Below are 15,181 nucleotides of genomic sequence, written 5' to 3' on the forward strand. Positions count from 1 at the left end.
ATTCATTAAATTACTTTTAAACTTTTTATTTCTAGAAGTTTCTATCACTGCTGCTTAAAGAAGAGTGACTATACAAACAACTGTCCCTATGTGTCTTATGACCAAGTAACTGAGAAATCATCCCTTTTTGCTTAGAATTTTAGGAATAAGTTTTCTCATGTTAACAGGGACTTCTATAAAATTGGTTTATTTGAAAACCATGATTCTTTCAACAGGAAATAACTCCCTGTTCAAACCTTAAGTTATAAAATGGTTTACTCTGTTTTCCAATGAAGTCAAAAGATTCTACTTTCAGGTTCAGTTATCAATGAAACTTTTAATAGAGGTAAATTAATAAGAGATGAGTTATAGAGTTTAATAGAGGTAAATTAACAAGAGATGAGTTATAGAGTTAAGAGAGACTACTCATTTTTATTTGGGTGGCTGACTCAGCTAACTCCAGACATCTGAGAATCAGGGGAATAAGGAAGGACGTGGTACTAACTGTTTGTACGGACACAGAGTTGAGGGAGACCTGCGGTTTAAGCCCAAACCACATTTATTTTAATGTGCAAACATTATTGGTCCGGTTTCCAATTCTACTTTCTCTCTCTAAAGTTGGTTTTCTGGCTGAATTTCTACAGACCTACAAATTACCAAAGGAATCAAGCTTTATGAAATCAGGAACTACTACTGCATAAAGTCCTGCATACCAAATTGTTTATTCACCAGACAGGCAGAATTATACCCTGGTTATTTCATAGATCATGTGTGCATCTTTTGTGCTTTAAGGCTCACTTTCTGAAAGCTCTTATCCCCTTTTAAGCGATTTCTGTATATATTTATAGATTTCAGTGCTCTTTGATCATATAAAAAAGTGGGGGAGTGCCTGGGTGGCTCAGTCAGTTAAAGGACTGCCTTCGGCTCAGGTCTTGATCCTGGGGTTCTGGGATCCAGTCCCACAATGAGCTCCCCCTGCTCTGTGGGGAGACAGTTTCTCCCTCTCCCTCTGCCTTCTGCTTCCCCTGCTTATGCTTTCTCTCTCTCTCTCAAATAAATAAAATTTTTAAAATGTTTTAGAAGATTTCTAGGCATTTATCTGGACATTTAAAGATTCTGACAAATTATAAAATTTATTCTTACTAAATGTAAATTTGTTGACACTCCTAGAAAGGCCCAAATGTTGGCAAAATCGGGACTTGGAGGTACCAAATCATTGGCAGAAGCAGGACCACAAGTCCTTAACTTTTGTCTGTATGCTAGAATGCTCTTTTGTTATTTTTACATCCAGAGTAGAAACTGAATCATCTTACTGAAGTTATAGAATAAGAAACTTAGTCATAGATGAGAGTCCATGTAGTTACTGAAGAATTTCACTTTTATAGATTTCCAAAACGTGGTAAAACTAAACTCATCAAGAAACAAAAATATACCCTATAGCAGATGAGCTCGGGCAAAGCCATGGTAACTATTTTGCAGGTGGATTAGGAGATGCTAAGATTTTATGAACTTTATGTGATTTTCCTTGGACACTTTAAGAGTGGCCTTCTGAAGCAATGTGGATTATAGATGAGTAGGGCTAAAGCAGAAGGGCCACAGTAGCCTTTGGTTCCATTGACTCTTAATTACTGGCATTTGTAACCCTTCTACAACTATTATGTTCCTTTGACTCCTTGACACATTAAAAATGCACATGATACAGTCTGCTTTATAAGATAATGCTAAGCTATGACTGCTATTCTAATCTCAAGTTAAAAAATTTTAAGTTCCACACATTTTTGTACTGGCTAGAATCATCATACATGGTTTCCAATAAAGCGAGACATTTACTTCTTAATAATAATGGTCACTTATCAAGTACAGAGCCCAGTTCTGTGGTTGTGAGATGATGACACCATTGGTTCATGGCCCTATGGCAACAGTGGGAAAACGATTGTGAATAATGACAACTGATTCTTACTCCATGGCTTTGTGGAATCTGGTAATATTGGAAGTGATGGAAAAACATAAATGGTTATTATCTATTTCCTAAAAACAGTGAATGTAATACTGTGAAGATATGTGGTTGTATATGTAGAGAGGCTGAGATGATTTCTGGACTGTTCTGTTTCTAGGTTAGGCATAGACGCATTGCTTCTCTCATCTTTACACCTGCTACTTTGCATTTTCATCGCTTTTGAAACTTCTTGGTATAAAGGCAGAAATGAAAAGAGAGAACATCTATACAACTTCATTTGTTTTAATCAGTTCTTCAAAAAAAAAAGTTTAGTATTTCACTATTTAAAGATTACCCTATAGATTCTAGTTACCTAGAGCCCCAGCTGAATGTTATAGTCAGGACTGTTTGAGAAATGATAAATTACCTCTGTCTCCTTCACCCAACACAGTTAATTTCTGGTTGTATGGTCATTTTTGTGTTGTTGACCTATTTTAAGGTCATATCAAAAAGGGCTTGTCCATATTTGCACTTTCTGAGAAGAGGATCCATTGCTTTCACCCCATACTAAAAAAAATTTAAAAAATAAAATTTGAAATTTAATTATTTTAAATTAAAAAATAAGTAATAATACTAAAATAATAATAACAATATTCTTTTCAGGAATCCATATCTCAAACTAAATTGAGGACATTAGAAAACATACTTTCTATGCCTTTCTAGATTTTAACGAAATGTCATGAACTTTATTTCTTCCTAAAAAGAATTTCCCCTAGCACTTGGCAACTGTCCTTTTCATGAATGCTGTTTCATAGATGAATTTTAGAATTGAATGAAGCTGGGCTTAATTCCTTGGGCCCCATTAGAAACTTGGGTTCCACACTGACCTCCCTTGGGCAAAATAAATTTATTTAGTAGAACCAATTTATTTAGTCTCCTTCCCCACTCAAACTTATACCAACTCTAAAATAAGTAGAACATAACTGATGGATTCAAATTATCTTCAAATCATCCCTGAGTAAAAAGGAAGAAGGAAAGTGTGTCTCCAAGTTATAAACAAGTGTAGATAACGGAAAAGCCAGATCATCCACAGTTTAAGTTTTTTACAGAGGTCCCTTGCCTGGTGTGATTTCCACCATAATAGAATAACAGAAGTTATTTAAAAACAAGAAGTATACAGGGTCTGTATGATATAACTCTTGTCTGTAAAGAGTAGTCTAAATGAGAAATAAATGCATGCAAAATATTAAGCAACTCACATATTGGGTGGGAAAGAAAAAGTAAAGCACGCTATGGTAGCATTCCTACATGGTTTGAACTTTCTGAGAATCGGGCCCCAACACAGAATGGAATGGAACATCAAGAAGATGTTATCTGAAGGGCTCTTGGCTGGCTCCATGGGTTAAGCCTTCTGCCTTTGGCTCGGGTCATGGTCTCAAGGTCCTAGGATCAAGCCCTGAGTCTGGCTTTCTGCTCAGTGGGGAGCCTGCTTCCCCCTCTCTCCCTGCCTACTTGTGGTCTCCCTCTGTCAAATAAATAAATAAAACTTTTTAAAAAATCTTAAAAGAAGAAGAAGAAGACAATGACGACGTTATCTGAAGGGCCCTCAGAATGTATTTTACCAACTGCTAGATTAAAATCACCCACTAGGTAGTATTTTTAAAAGTCACCAAGCCGTATTAGCAAAGTAATTACCAAGGTTAGCAAAGTATGATGGCAGTGTTACCAACCTATTTTCTTTAAAACATGAAATATTTTCTTTAATGGTAATTGTGCCTTCAGTGTATGAGGCCATATATGTTTAGGTGGATTTTAATGGCTACAGAGAAAATGTCTACTATTAACATGAGAATTAATATATCCATTCTATTAATGAAAATACCATCAGTAGTTAATCAGAGAGTGAGTATAAACAAAGTCAGGATTTTGCTGTAGAAATGCAAACACTAAACAGCTAAGCTTATGATTTCTGCGTTCTGTATCTGTTTTTGTTTTTTTAGCAATGTTCCTTTTTGTTTGTTTGTTTGTTTGTTTGTTTGTTTTAAGCTCTGTTAGCCATTACTGGTCATTTCAAGGGGTCTAGGATCAGAGGGCAGGGACCCAGACAAGTTTGTAAGAGCCCCCAGCCCTCTTGGCATGAATACATCAACCCCAGACTCACTGGGCAACTACTGATTTCCCAGGACCATTTTAATCCTCCCTAAAATGCTCCCATGGTATCTGGAATTCCTTCGGCTTTCAGAGAAGTTGGAGCTATAATTCTCAATGCTTGCTATACATCAGAATCCCCAAGGGAGCTTTAAAAAAAATACAGGTAGTTGGGTACTGCCCCCCAAAATTTATGCTTCACTCACTCTGTGCTAGGACCCACATTACATGGTTTCTGGGCAATGCTCAGGTAGTTCTGGGTGCAGACAGGGCTGGAGATCACTAGCCTAGCTTGACAGAGCCCAAGTGTAAGGATTTGGGAGTAACTTCAGGAACTATAAGAACACCACACTTTATTAACTATACAAAATGGTATCAGAATAATCTGAAAGAGTTTACCCTTGTTGTGTCTGAGATTTCTAAGTCTGGCAAGCACATAGGATATTACTCAGAAACAGTCTCATTAAGAATTTGATTAGCCTGCCGAGAAATGCTTGACCGCATACAAACCATGACAGGGTCTGATCCCAACAGATGTCCTTGTAAGCACCTGTTGAAGTGAACTCTGCCACTGGCCCTTTAAATGGGATGCAGTTTTAATTTTCCAAAGTAGTGGACCAGTCGGAATGCTAGAAATGCACATTTGCTACTTATGCCCCATTCTAGTAAACCATCTCCAGAATCTCTATGCCAATCTTTTGACTGTGTTTAACGAGAGAAGTCTACAACGCCATCAGGATTGGCCAGCAGCCTCGTTTATGGAGGTTCATTAGAGGGAGTGGATGGCTCAGAACCAGCCAATAATGAACATGAGGTCATTTGTACCCTCTCATGAGTCTGTCAAGAATTGTTTAAAAACCGCAACTGGGGTTGTAACTTGGGGAGAATGTCTAAAACCTCACCTAGAAGGCTGCTTCACGTCTCTTCCAAGTGAAGAGTCTAAATTTTTGTTGGATTACAAAGGAATAGCTAAAATGCTACATGGCTTAATGCCACGCACGCCTGCGGGTGACTCTATCCTGAAACTGACAAACCAGCGGCGTTGGGATCATCCTCTCCAGCACATTCATCATATCTATCTATAGCATAGACCGCGTCGGGTACCGCCTGGCTGAAGGTCACGGGTGGCACAGAGCTATCCAGAAACTTCAGTTTGGAGACAGCTGAATTACTCCCTGACCTGACATGAGTGAGAGGGAGGGTCATCTTCACTGTTATGCCTTCCTGCCCTTTCTAAAAATAGTAGGGCTTTTAATAAGAAGATATTTTAAGCCTCTCATATTCACTTGTCTCATCAAGAGAAGCTTATTTTGGCCGCTTGCGTGTGTCAGATGTGCCTGGGGCAGAGCTAGACTTCGGAGCACGGTCTTTGCTCTTCCACAGAGCTCTAGTAAGACACTGGCAATCATAAAGGCACTGGGATGACCAGCTGAGAGGCAGTGGGTAAACATAAACAGAGGGGAGACACGTTTTAGGAAGGTGAATATGCTTCCGAAATCCTCCGTTTCAGACATTGGCACATCAGTCCTCTGCCTTTGGGATCTGTTCTAAAACCTGACTGTGATGCCGCTCTGGAGACCTCAGTGATCTTGCTGCTCTTAATAAATTCTGATAGGAGCCACTGCCAGCCTCCGGAAAAGAGAAACTCATGAGAAACCGCCCTCCCAAATCTGAACGGCAAAACCCCAACCGAGCAAAACCCCCAGTCCCCAAACAAAACCAAAAAAGAACCAGCCCAACAATCCGGGCTCGCAAGAAGACGCGCAGGAAAGCCCTGCAATGTAACTCTCGATCTAGTGGCTGGATGTAGCAGTCACATGACTGGCAGGTGCCAGGTGCTCTGTCTTACTCTCCTTTGAAAGACAAGTGCAAATCTTGGTTATTCTGCACAACGGGAACCAAACAATTATGCTTGGGAGGAGACACAGACTCTAGAAGCAAGATGGAATTTGAGCAGGTAAACCCTGAGCCACAGTCCTGTCATTCCGCGTCGGTCGTGCGTGGTTCTCGTGTTTGCGCCTCTAAGAAATTTCCATTTTTTCGCATCAAAAAATCCAGATACGAAGCCGAAGCTGCTTTCTTCGCCAACCTGAAACTGTCTGACTTCAACATCATCGACACCCTCGGAGTCGGAGGCTTCGGACGAGTAGAGCTGGTAGGTGATTCTCCTTTACGTGCTCGGGGGGGGGGGGGGGGGGGGCGGGAGCTTCTCCTACATTTTTCCCTCTAGATTAATATTTCTCTCTAGTCCCTTATCATTACTTATTACTGTTCCTGAATCGGTACCAAATGCTTTCATGTCAGCATATCCGAGTCTGAAACAGGTACAGTGAGCTATATACATCAGCCTGTAAACTGATGACTAAAAGAAAAAAGAAAAACTTTTTTAGAAAAACCTCCTCATAGTAAATGAAAGGTAAATCTATTAACCTAATGAGGAGCCATAATTTTTTTTTTCTCCAGCTGGTATTCTGTGACCTCAACTTCCTGAGTTCTGAGCAGTTCTCATCCACTTAGTCAAGCACCTACCTACATGTAAATTTCAATACAGAGAAGAAATGGGATACATATAAATGTTATATGTAGACATGCAGACTATAATACACTATGTAATACATGTATATATATTTCATTTCCTTTATATAGATATTTAAATTTACATTTTAATCATTGTGGTTGTAGATCGGATAAGTTAGAGAATATGGCTCAGAACTAGGGAAGTAAATAAATGAGTAAAATCTATCTATCTATACTTAATTAAAAATGTTTAATACCTTAAAACTTTAAGAAAATGTAAATAATGTTGTAGTTAATTCTGTGATTCCATAGCAAGCACCAAGTTATAGTGACTATATATATTATATATATATATATATATATATATATATACACACACATATATAGTATATAGTGTGTATATACCCATATTAGATAATATGGTGTGAATATTTCACACACATTTGTGCACATACACAAAGGTTAAGTATTAATGAGGACGATGGGGACATTTTGGTGCAAGTTTACTCATTCAACATATTGCATGAATGTGGTGCAAACCAAATGGAAGCATAGCATATTGGGCCTTTGAAATACAAGTTTAAGAACTGATCTGTTACATAGACCAGAAAAAAAAAAAAATGTATTCTGGTAACTGAGCTGCTGCACTGGGAGATGGTGTGGATATGATCCTGGTTCGAGAAGGCAGATTAATTTCCGCATCTCTGCTGAACCTGGAGGAACCCCTGACACCAGACACCAGTACAGTATGTTAGGAACTCCCTCTACAGTGCAGTAAACAGTTCCTGTTGCCATTGAGGATGAGAGAAATCCCCGGCCCTAAAACCAGATCAGCCCAGTGCTGGGTTTGGTTGTTTGTCCCTTTTTGCTGCAGCTGGGATTCCTGGCTTTTGACAGGCAGGAAAAATGCTGTTTATCTAAACATGAGGCAAGAAAATAACTAGACAGGAAAATTTGAAGCCATGATGGGTTTCGTGGAGTTGGCACTCTGCTTCTGGTGACACTGCATGTTATCTGTTAGGCTGCCTCTGACCTGACATCTGGTGTCATAGTGAGAATTTTCGGCTATTGGAGTACAGATCCGGGGCCTAGGAAAAGTTGTTCTTCTGAAATCTGCCAGTCAATGCAGTGTTAGATTTCACTTTCAAGAACTTTGATTTTGTGAGAAAATCTAACTGCTCGTGGAGGTGGTGAAGACTTATTACCAGTGTTGTCTTTGTCCAGGGGTGTTGGGGCACATACATAGCTCAGGGGGCAGAGGTCCCTGTCAGGAAGAGCATATTGTCGGCTGCGTTTATTTACCTGCTTGCATGGGTTGCCATCCTTTTTTGAATGAAGAACTAAATGTAGACAGAACTCCCTAGAGGCTGATTTCGTGACTTATAGTTTCTTAAATATCATTTTGTAAAGACTTTGGACAGCAAAATTATTGTTTTGGTTGACCAAGAAAAAAATCTACGTTAACCAATTTGTGGGTTCCTAAGGATCCGAGGATATCAAGTTGGGGACCTTTAGGTTACCAGTAAGGTATTTTATGAAATAGAGGAATTTACTCAGGATGTTTGAAATACTGAAAATTGCTCATACACCAAAACCATGTCAAGCTGAAGAATTACATGCCAGGCTGACATTGGAGAACTTCTAGAGACTTCTGTCAAAATGTTTCAGGAGGCACGAACAACTTACCAGAAAATTAGGGACGGCTCAGTGTGGGCATATAAAAGGTGCCCATGTAAAACGTAATTTAAAAAGACAAAAATACCTGTGTGTGTGTGTGTATACACATGTGTATAAGCTCCATCGCAGGAGAGAGTCAGGGTAGTTCAGCCTAATTTTCTTTTCATGGATATTCTATTTTACTCTTGCACACAGATGTTTATAGACTAACCAAAACCATCACCTCAGGAATTAATTTTAACTGGAGTCCAGTTTGCAAAAACATTAGATACCTGCAGGAATGATAAATCCATATTGGGCCGCTAGGCACAAGCCATACATTAGAAAAGAGGCACGTGGTTTTAACCTCTGAAGCCACATCTTCATGTCATGTGATTTTTGCCCTTGACCCAGAAACCCCTTGTGAAAATCAGAATATCCAGATTGTGTTCACTGTTGAGTGGGGCTAGCCATTTAGGTGATGGCTCTTGCACTACGATTCACCGTCTCCCATTCTTACCACTTACTCACTGCCTGAGACTCTTAACTCTTGGGTATGAAAAATATTCTCCTCTGTGATTGTTTGTGTATGTGTTGAGTGAGGCCAGAGCCGAGTCTGGCCTTAGCATACTGTCGTCATGGCGAATAGTGAATTGCCACAGACCTGAGACAGGGGGCAGTAGAGAGCACCTTCAGGCCAGTACCCACGCCTTTCACAGTGGGAAGAGGACCAGGCAGAGCCCTGTTCTGTTGTGATTATAGAACTTCACTTCACTCTCCTCTGAAAATGATACGTGCAAGATCGTTATCAATATTATAGAGTGATATATTAAAAAGTCCTGCTAGACATTTATGGATGAATTTCCCTTCTGTATATGCACAGTACCGTACCAAGTATATAAAATGGATATGTTGAACTTACCAATCCTTAGTTCAGCAATGATGTTGATCAGGTAAATGACATGATAAAAACCATAGGGCACTTTAATTTTATAATGGCGTTTAAAATTTTATCCCAAGTATAGAAAATAGGATTATAAAACTCTTGAATTGGGTATGAAGAATTAAATTTGAGGTTGTTGAAACCCATTTCCTGGTAGGACTTAGGAGTTTTATTATCATTTGTTATACAGATTAGCTTCATGTTACTTTGCATAATGATATGCAAAAGTTTTCTTAGCGTGTCTTAAATTTTTATTGTTTATCTCAATTTGGGTGAGTTTAGATGCCAGAAGATTTTTCAGGCAGGACTATTACTAAATAGTTCATTGCCAACTTTTGGAGAGGAGAATGTAATTTTGGCGCATAACAGAAACTCACATCATTGTTCAGTGATGAGACCAGAAGCTTGAAGAACTGGTCTTATATGAATGGGAAATCTGCTCTGGAGCTATTAATTCTGTTTTATAAATACTTTTAGCAGAGCTGATTTTAATGAGTTGACTATCAGACATGTCCTATTCACAACTACTACCTCTGAGAAGTCATCTGTACTGGGTTTTTTGGTTTTTTTTTTCCCCTGTTATCTGGCAGAAACCATATTTTCTGACTATTCTTTTTTATTTTGAAGAATGAGCTTTTTAATTTGCTCAGTGCTGCCTGTTTATCTTCCAGAAGACCACATTTCGTTTATAATAGCACTTTCAGCAAAAGATCTCATTTTTTTTTTTAAATAGATGATTCACTCATTAAAGCAGTAAGCACCACTCTAAGACACGATGGTAATCCCCTTAATTTGCAAGGTATGACTGCAGAATAAGGAGATTGATTTTACCACCACAGATGAAAACTAGTCTCATTGCTCTATGGTCACATTCTTGATTTACTTTTGCTCTCATCCGAGACGTGCTTGCTTTTCAGAACAGATTTGCACAAATCAGCCTTTTAAATCTGGCAATGCTGATGTGGTTGCTTTAGATATTAGATATTTTATGGTTTTATTCAGCAATCCAATGCCTCCTAGACCAGAGCTCCATATTTGGATAAAATATAGGGACCAAGATCTGGAAGACATAATCTCTGTCTTCGCAGTTTATATCGTCTCTATTTCATTTGTTATATATTTATGTAGCAAGCTGCCTGCTGGGACATTCAGAGTCTAACATGAAACAGCCCCTGGGAAGGACAGTCATGGGAACTAATAATCCAATAATCAAAGTATGAGCAGCATTTGTGGTGTTGGGCAGGAGGTGGCATCCTAAAACAGAGTTAGGGCATCTACAGAGATGACCTAAAGCAATACAGAACACGCCTGTAAAATGCAACTAACGTGGGCTCGTTTACAGACCAACTGATACTAATCATATTTTTAAAATAGCGATGCCACTTCCTTACTAAAATAATCAGACCTTGCATTTGAACCCTGCTCCATGACCTTCAAATTGGTCCACATCCGGCACATTATTTTACCTTTCTAGTTACTCTGGGAGCAGGAAATGAGACGTGCTCTGCTTTTACTAGAAGGACGTCACGGTTAATGCATATCGGTTGCCTAAGACCATGCAGTCAGTAAAAAGGCTCTTAAAGCCCAGAACTACTGATTTGGTTTTTTGTTTGTTTGTTTCTAAGATTTCATTTATCTATTTGTCAGAGAGAGCCAGTGCAAGCAGGGAGAGCAGCAGAGGGAGAGGGAGAAACAGGCTCCCCGACCTGAGCTGAAGGCAGAGGCTTCACCAACTGAGCCACCCAGGTGTCCCTACTGATTTGTTTTCAACCGGAAACTTTTTCTATCATTTTGGTTAGATTCTTATCACACCAACAACAGCCACTGCAGTGACATCAAACAAATGTTGTCACATGTACAACCTTTGTTTAAAAAAAAAAGTTCTAGAATTCAAGCACCTCTATTAGACCCAAATCTAGAATCACCAGTGCGATAATCCACTGTTCACATCTCCTTCTGTGGAACCTTCAGAGGCGCTCCCTTCTCTGAATCTTTTGCCGTTCTTATTTCCATAGTAAAATGTCTGTGGAGGAAAAAGAAATCAGACATGACAGCATCATAGCTAAAAGCTAGATCTGGACTCAGATCTCCTGTATTCAGATTTTTCCCCACCAGGCATTTCGTCAGAGGTCACTTACTTCTGAGCCTCGGTTTCCCATTCTCCAGCATGAGGCTCGCAGTAGGATGTAAGCCTCACAAGGTTACAAAGACTAAATGAGTCAAAGCCCCCAAATAGTGCCTCACACCATAAGTCAGTCAGTATTGTGATGCTATTTTCATTATTAAAATACCCTAATGATAACTACCATTCTCGCTCTACCCAGAGAAAAGGAAGGGGATGGAGTAATTTACCCTTTTTTCTCCCTTGCTCTGCTGAGTCCCGACAGTACAATTTCTCCACTGTGAGAAAGAGCTTGAGGTCTTCAGAATGACCTCGGTGACAGCTTCTATTAAATCCCCACAAAGCTCTCGAGCTCCTTCCTTTAGGTTCATTACCATCGGCTGAATCCTGTCAGCTTCCTCCACAGCCTCCTTGAGCCATGGAACCCTGATGGGGCATAGCAAGGGTCTGGCTCTTGCCACACGGGCCAGACAGGTCTCCTCTCCTTTCTCCTGTGCCCCTCCCCCAATGGGAGGACAGCACCAGAGGGGGGCAGGGTGGCAGCAAGCCGCAAGCACTGCCACACCGGGTCACAGGGCCAGCCAGGGTCGGGAGCCCTGTCAGGTATCTTTGCCAGCTGCTTGGCACTGGGCATCCCACGCAGGCCAGACAGGCGGGCTGTGTCTACCAGTGGAAGGCGAGAGGAGACTAGGAGGTGATTAAGGAAGCAATTAGGCGAGAAATCCATTGCTCGGTCAGCGGAGCTGTGTGTCATCATTCTGAAAGGTGAACAGCTTAACTGCAAAGGGAAACCCCATGTAAGACGGGAACATATCGAGACCTTCCCTGGGAGGCCACATGGGAAGTGAAATGGAACAGCTGGGGGATGGCTGGCAGCATGGCCATGTGTGGCCATGGTGACTGACTGCACAGGATGCCTGCGGAAGCCCTCCCCCAAGGCCTCCCATCCTTTGTCCAGGTGAGCGATGGCTCTGCACTTCCGGGAAACTCAAAGCTTGCTTTCCCTCCCTGTTCCTCTAGTGGGCTCATTACCAAGGGTCACCCTCATTTGAGGTGCCTCCTTCAAAAGAATCTAAGCTGATGCCAAGTATTTCTGGTGATAAATAGTATTGATTTCGAAGGGAGTCACTTGGGTAGCTAATGACAGTCCCATTCAGTGACCATGAGCTGAGCCTAACAGGTGCAGGCAGGATCTATGGCGTCTCCTAAGATCATTTCTCGGTACGCATCGCCAGGAGTCAAGTCTGTCTCTACTTTGACATTATGCTTATAAAGACACACATTCATTCACCTTGTTACTGTAGAATATATTTTATACAGTGGTTGGAACCAAGTTGAGTGTGCACAGACTGCAAATAATGACTTGCTTACACATCTTGGAAAGTATTTTATATACCAGCTTTCTATAGGAATGAATCTTTCTCCTTAAAAGTATTTAATTTTATTTATTTATTTGACAGACAGAGATCACAAGTAGGCAGGGAGGCAGGCAGAGAGAGAGGAGGAAGCATACTCCCTGCAGAGCAGATAGCCTGATGCGGGGCTCAATCCCAGGACCCTGAGATCATAACCTGAGCCGAAGGCAGAGGCTTTAACCCCCTGAGCCATCTAGGCGCCCCCTTAAAAGTATTTTAAATCAGTGCTCTAGGGTCCAGTAAAATGTTCATTTCTCATGAACATGTGTTCATGTGTTATTCTAGAAATATCCATGTAAATCTGGAAGGCACTAGACATGTCTTTGCAAAGGGTTAAGATACGAGTGATAGGAGAGTATATCTGAAAGTTAACATTTCGGTCACTCTTACGTTTTCTGTAAGAATTTATGGACCCATCACATTCAGCAAAAATTTATCTTCTATAAAATCCCTCAATATTTTTTGTGGGATCAGAAATAGCAGTGGTGATCCCTGCCTTTAAGGAATTTCTGCCTTCTTATAAATAAGAAAAGAACACATCTGAAGAAGAGCAAATGAAATCCTTTAGTACTGTATTATCTTATGGATTATGCAGAAAGATTCTTCGTAGTTCAGAAAGAGGAAGACCATTTGGAGCTGATGGGATCGCAGAGGCCCCGAGGAGACACGGGACTCCAGCCAGGGCTTATGAATCTGTTGGGTTTTAAGTGAACAGCTGGGCAAGGCCATTCCAGGCAAAGGTTACAACACTGAGGGCTAATGTCTTCACAGGCCACCAAAGCAAGTGGTTGCATGGAAAAACGGTGAGAAATGGCCTTAGGGCCTTAGGCAGCCCATCGGCTGGGGAATCACTGTGTTCTGTTCTTGGGGGAGGTTAGATGTGAAGGCACAAGGCATCTGTGGCATTAGGTCAGGTGATGAAAACCTAAAGAACATAGACTCAGCTCTCAGCTTCCACCTGTGAAATCAAAGAACATAAGGTGACCGGACAGGCTATTTTTAGGTGGGGCTGCTCCCAAAAATAAACATAATTTCTCTTCCGAATAAGGTAGTCTACTTTTTGCCAGGAGGTAGCCCGTGTCCCCAGAAATTTCATGTAAACACTTTCAAAGAGAGATCTCATTCATGCGAGGGGAAAACAGGCCCCTTGTATATGTTAGGAGTATTGAAAATAGCCATGTCCTTAAAATGAAATGGTTTCTCTTGCTTTTGGCACACGGGGAGCGGGGGGTAATAAAAGAGCCATTCTGTATGTTTCAGTGTAGCTCAACTGTATACATTTAATTTTTGCTAATTCATACTCTGTTCCTCATATTAATATCCTCTATTGCCATTGACACACACCAGCTATTAGCTCGAACACCGAGATCTGTCTGACATCAGGTTCTGGGGGCCGGGTGGCTGGGTTCTGAGCCCCCAACACCAGCCAGCTGCCTTGCAAGTTCAAAGTAAGAGCAAAGAGACCACCAGCACCAAAAAAGAATCACATAAGTTCAACCCACAGGACGCACTTTGTGGTTATGATTTCACATCCCCGTGGACAGAGCAGCTTAATGTTTCCTGGGACTGTTTTCCATAGATGAAGTGAGCATGGGCAAAATTACAAAATTACAAATGTGAAGTCCAAAAGCAGGGAGGAAAGAGTTATCCTATTTTATTTAATACCAGGATGAAGTTTGAATATCACCTATATCAAGACTATAAGAACTGATTTTTTTTTTTTTAAGATTTTATGTATTTGACAGAGATCACAAGTAGGCAGAGAGGCAAGCAGAGAGAGAGGAAGAAGCAGGCTCCCTGCCAAGCAGAGAGCCTGATGCAGGACTCGATCCTAGAACCCTGAGATTCATGACCTGAGAAGGCAGAAGCTTAATCCACTGAGCCACCCACACACCCCTAAGAACTGATTTCAAGCCATTGATTAAAATCCTCCCAGTATGTAACAGGAACATCATAAAGTTTTTTAGGCCTTATGTCTCAAAAGTATGATGAGAATACAAACACTTTTGCGAGTAAACCTGAGCACAGCTTCCAGAGCTGAGTTTTGCAATATGGGATTCTGTTTCATTTCAACTGACTTTAAGCTTTCACGGAGTGAATAAATGAAATTGAAGTGTCAACTTAGGAGTCTCAACTCCCATCTGTGTGAAATTTCAGGTTATAAGTGTGCTTTAAGTATTAGAAAAGTAGAATTATGTGAAATATTGGCGTGATCAATTGAGAAATGCAGAAGCAAGTTGGGAAACCGCTACACATAGTATTTCTTCATACAGATGAATGAGATGGTGCATAGAAATCACATATAGGTTGGGGCAAGAAAATATTTGATGATTTGATAAGGAAAGTAAATTTTTTTTTGCCCATCTGCTCACCCAGCCCCCCTCTGACAACCACACATTCATTCCGTTTGTCTGTTTTGTTGTTGTTTGCTGGTTTTGTTTTTTTAGATTCTAAATATAAGTGAA

The 15,181-nt window shown here is 40.6% G+C and overlaps 1 protein-coding gene across 2 annotated transcripts in view; it reads left to right on the forward strand.

Moving 5' to 3' along the window:
- Positions 1–15,181, forward strand: part of PRKG1 (protein kinase cGMP-dependent 1) — a 1,242,412-nt gene that overhangs the window by 1,184,091 nt on the left and 43,140 nt on the right. For both annotated transcript variants that reach the window (XM_082721092.1, XM_082721091.1), the window contains exon 10: positions 6,122–6,218. In XM_082721092.1, coding sequence (XP_082577218.1) covers positions 6,122–6,218 — 97 coding nt within the window. The remainder of the gene's footprint in view (positions 1–6,121; positions 6,219–15,181) is intronic.

This window comes from Mustela nivalis, assembly GCF_964662115.1.
Source record: "Mustela nivalis genome assembly, chromosome: 2".
In the NCBI taxonomy this organism is placed as follows: domain Eukaryota; kingdom Metazoa; phylum Chordata; class Mammalia; order Carnivora; family Mustelidae; genus Mustela; species Mustela nivalis.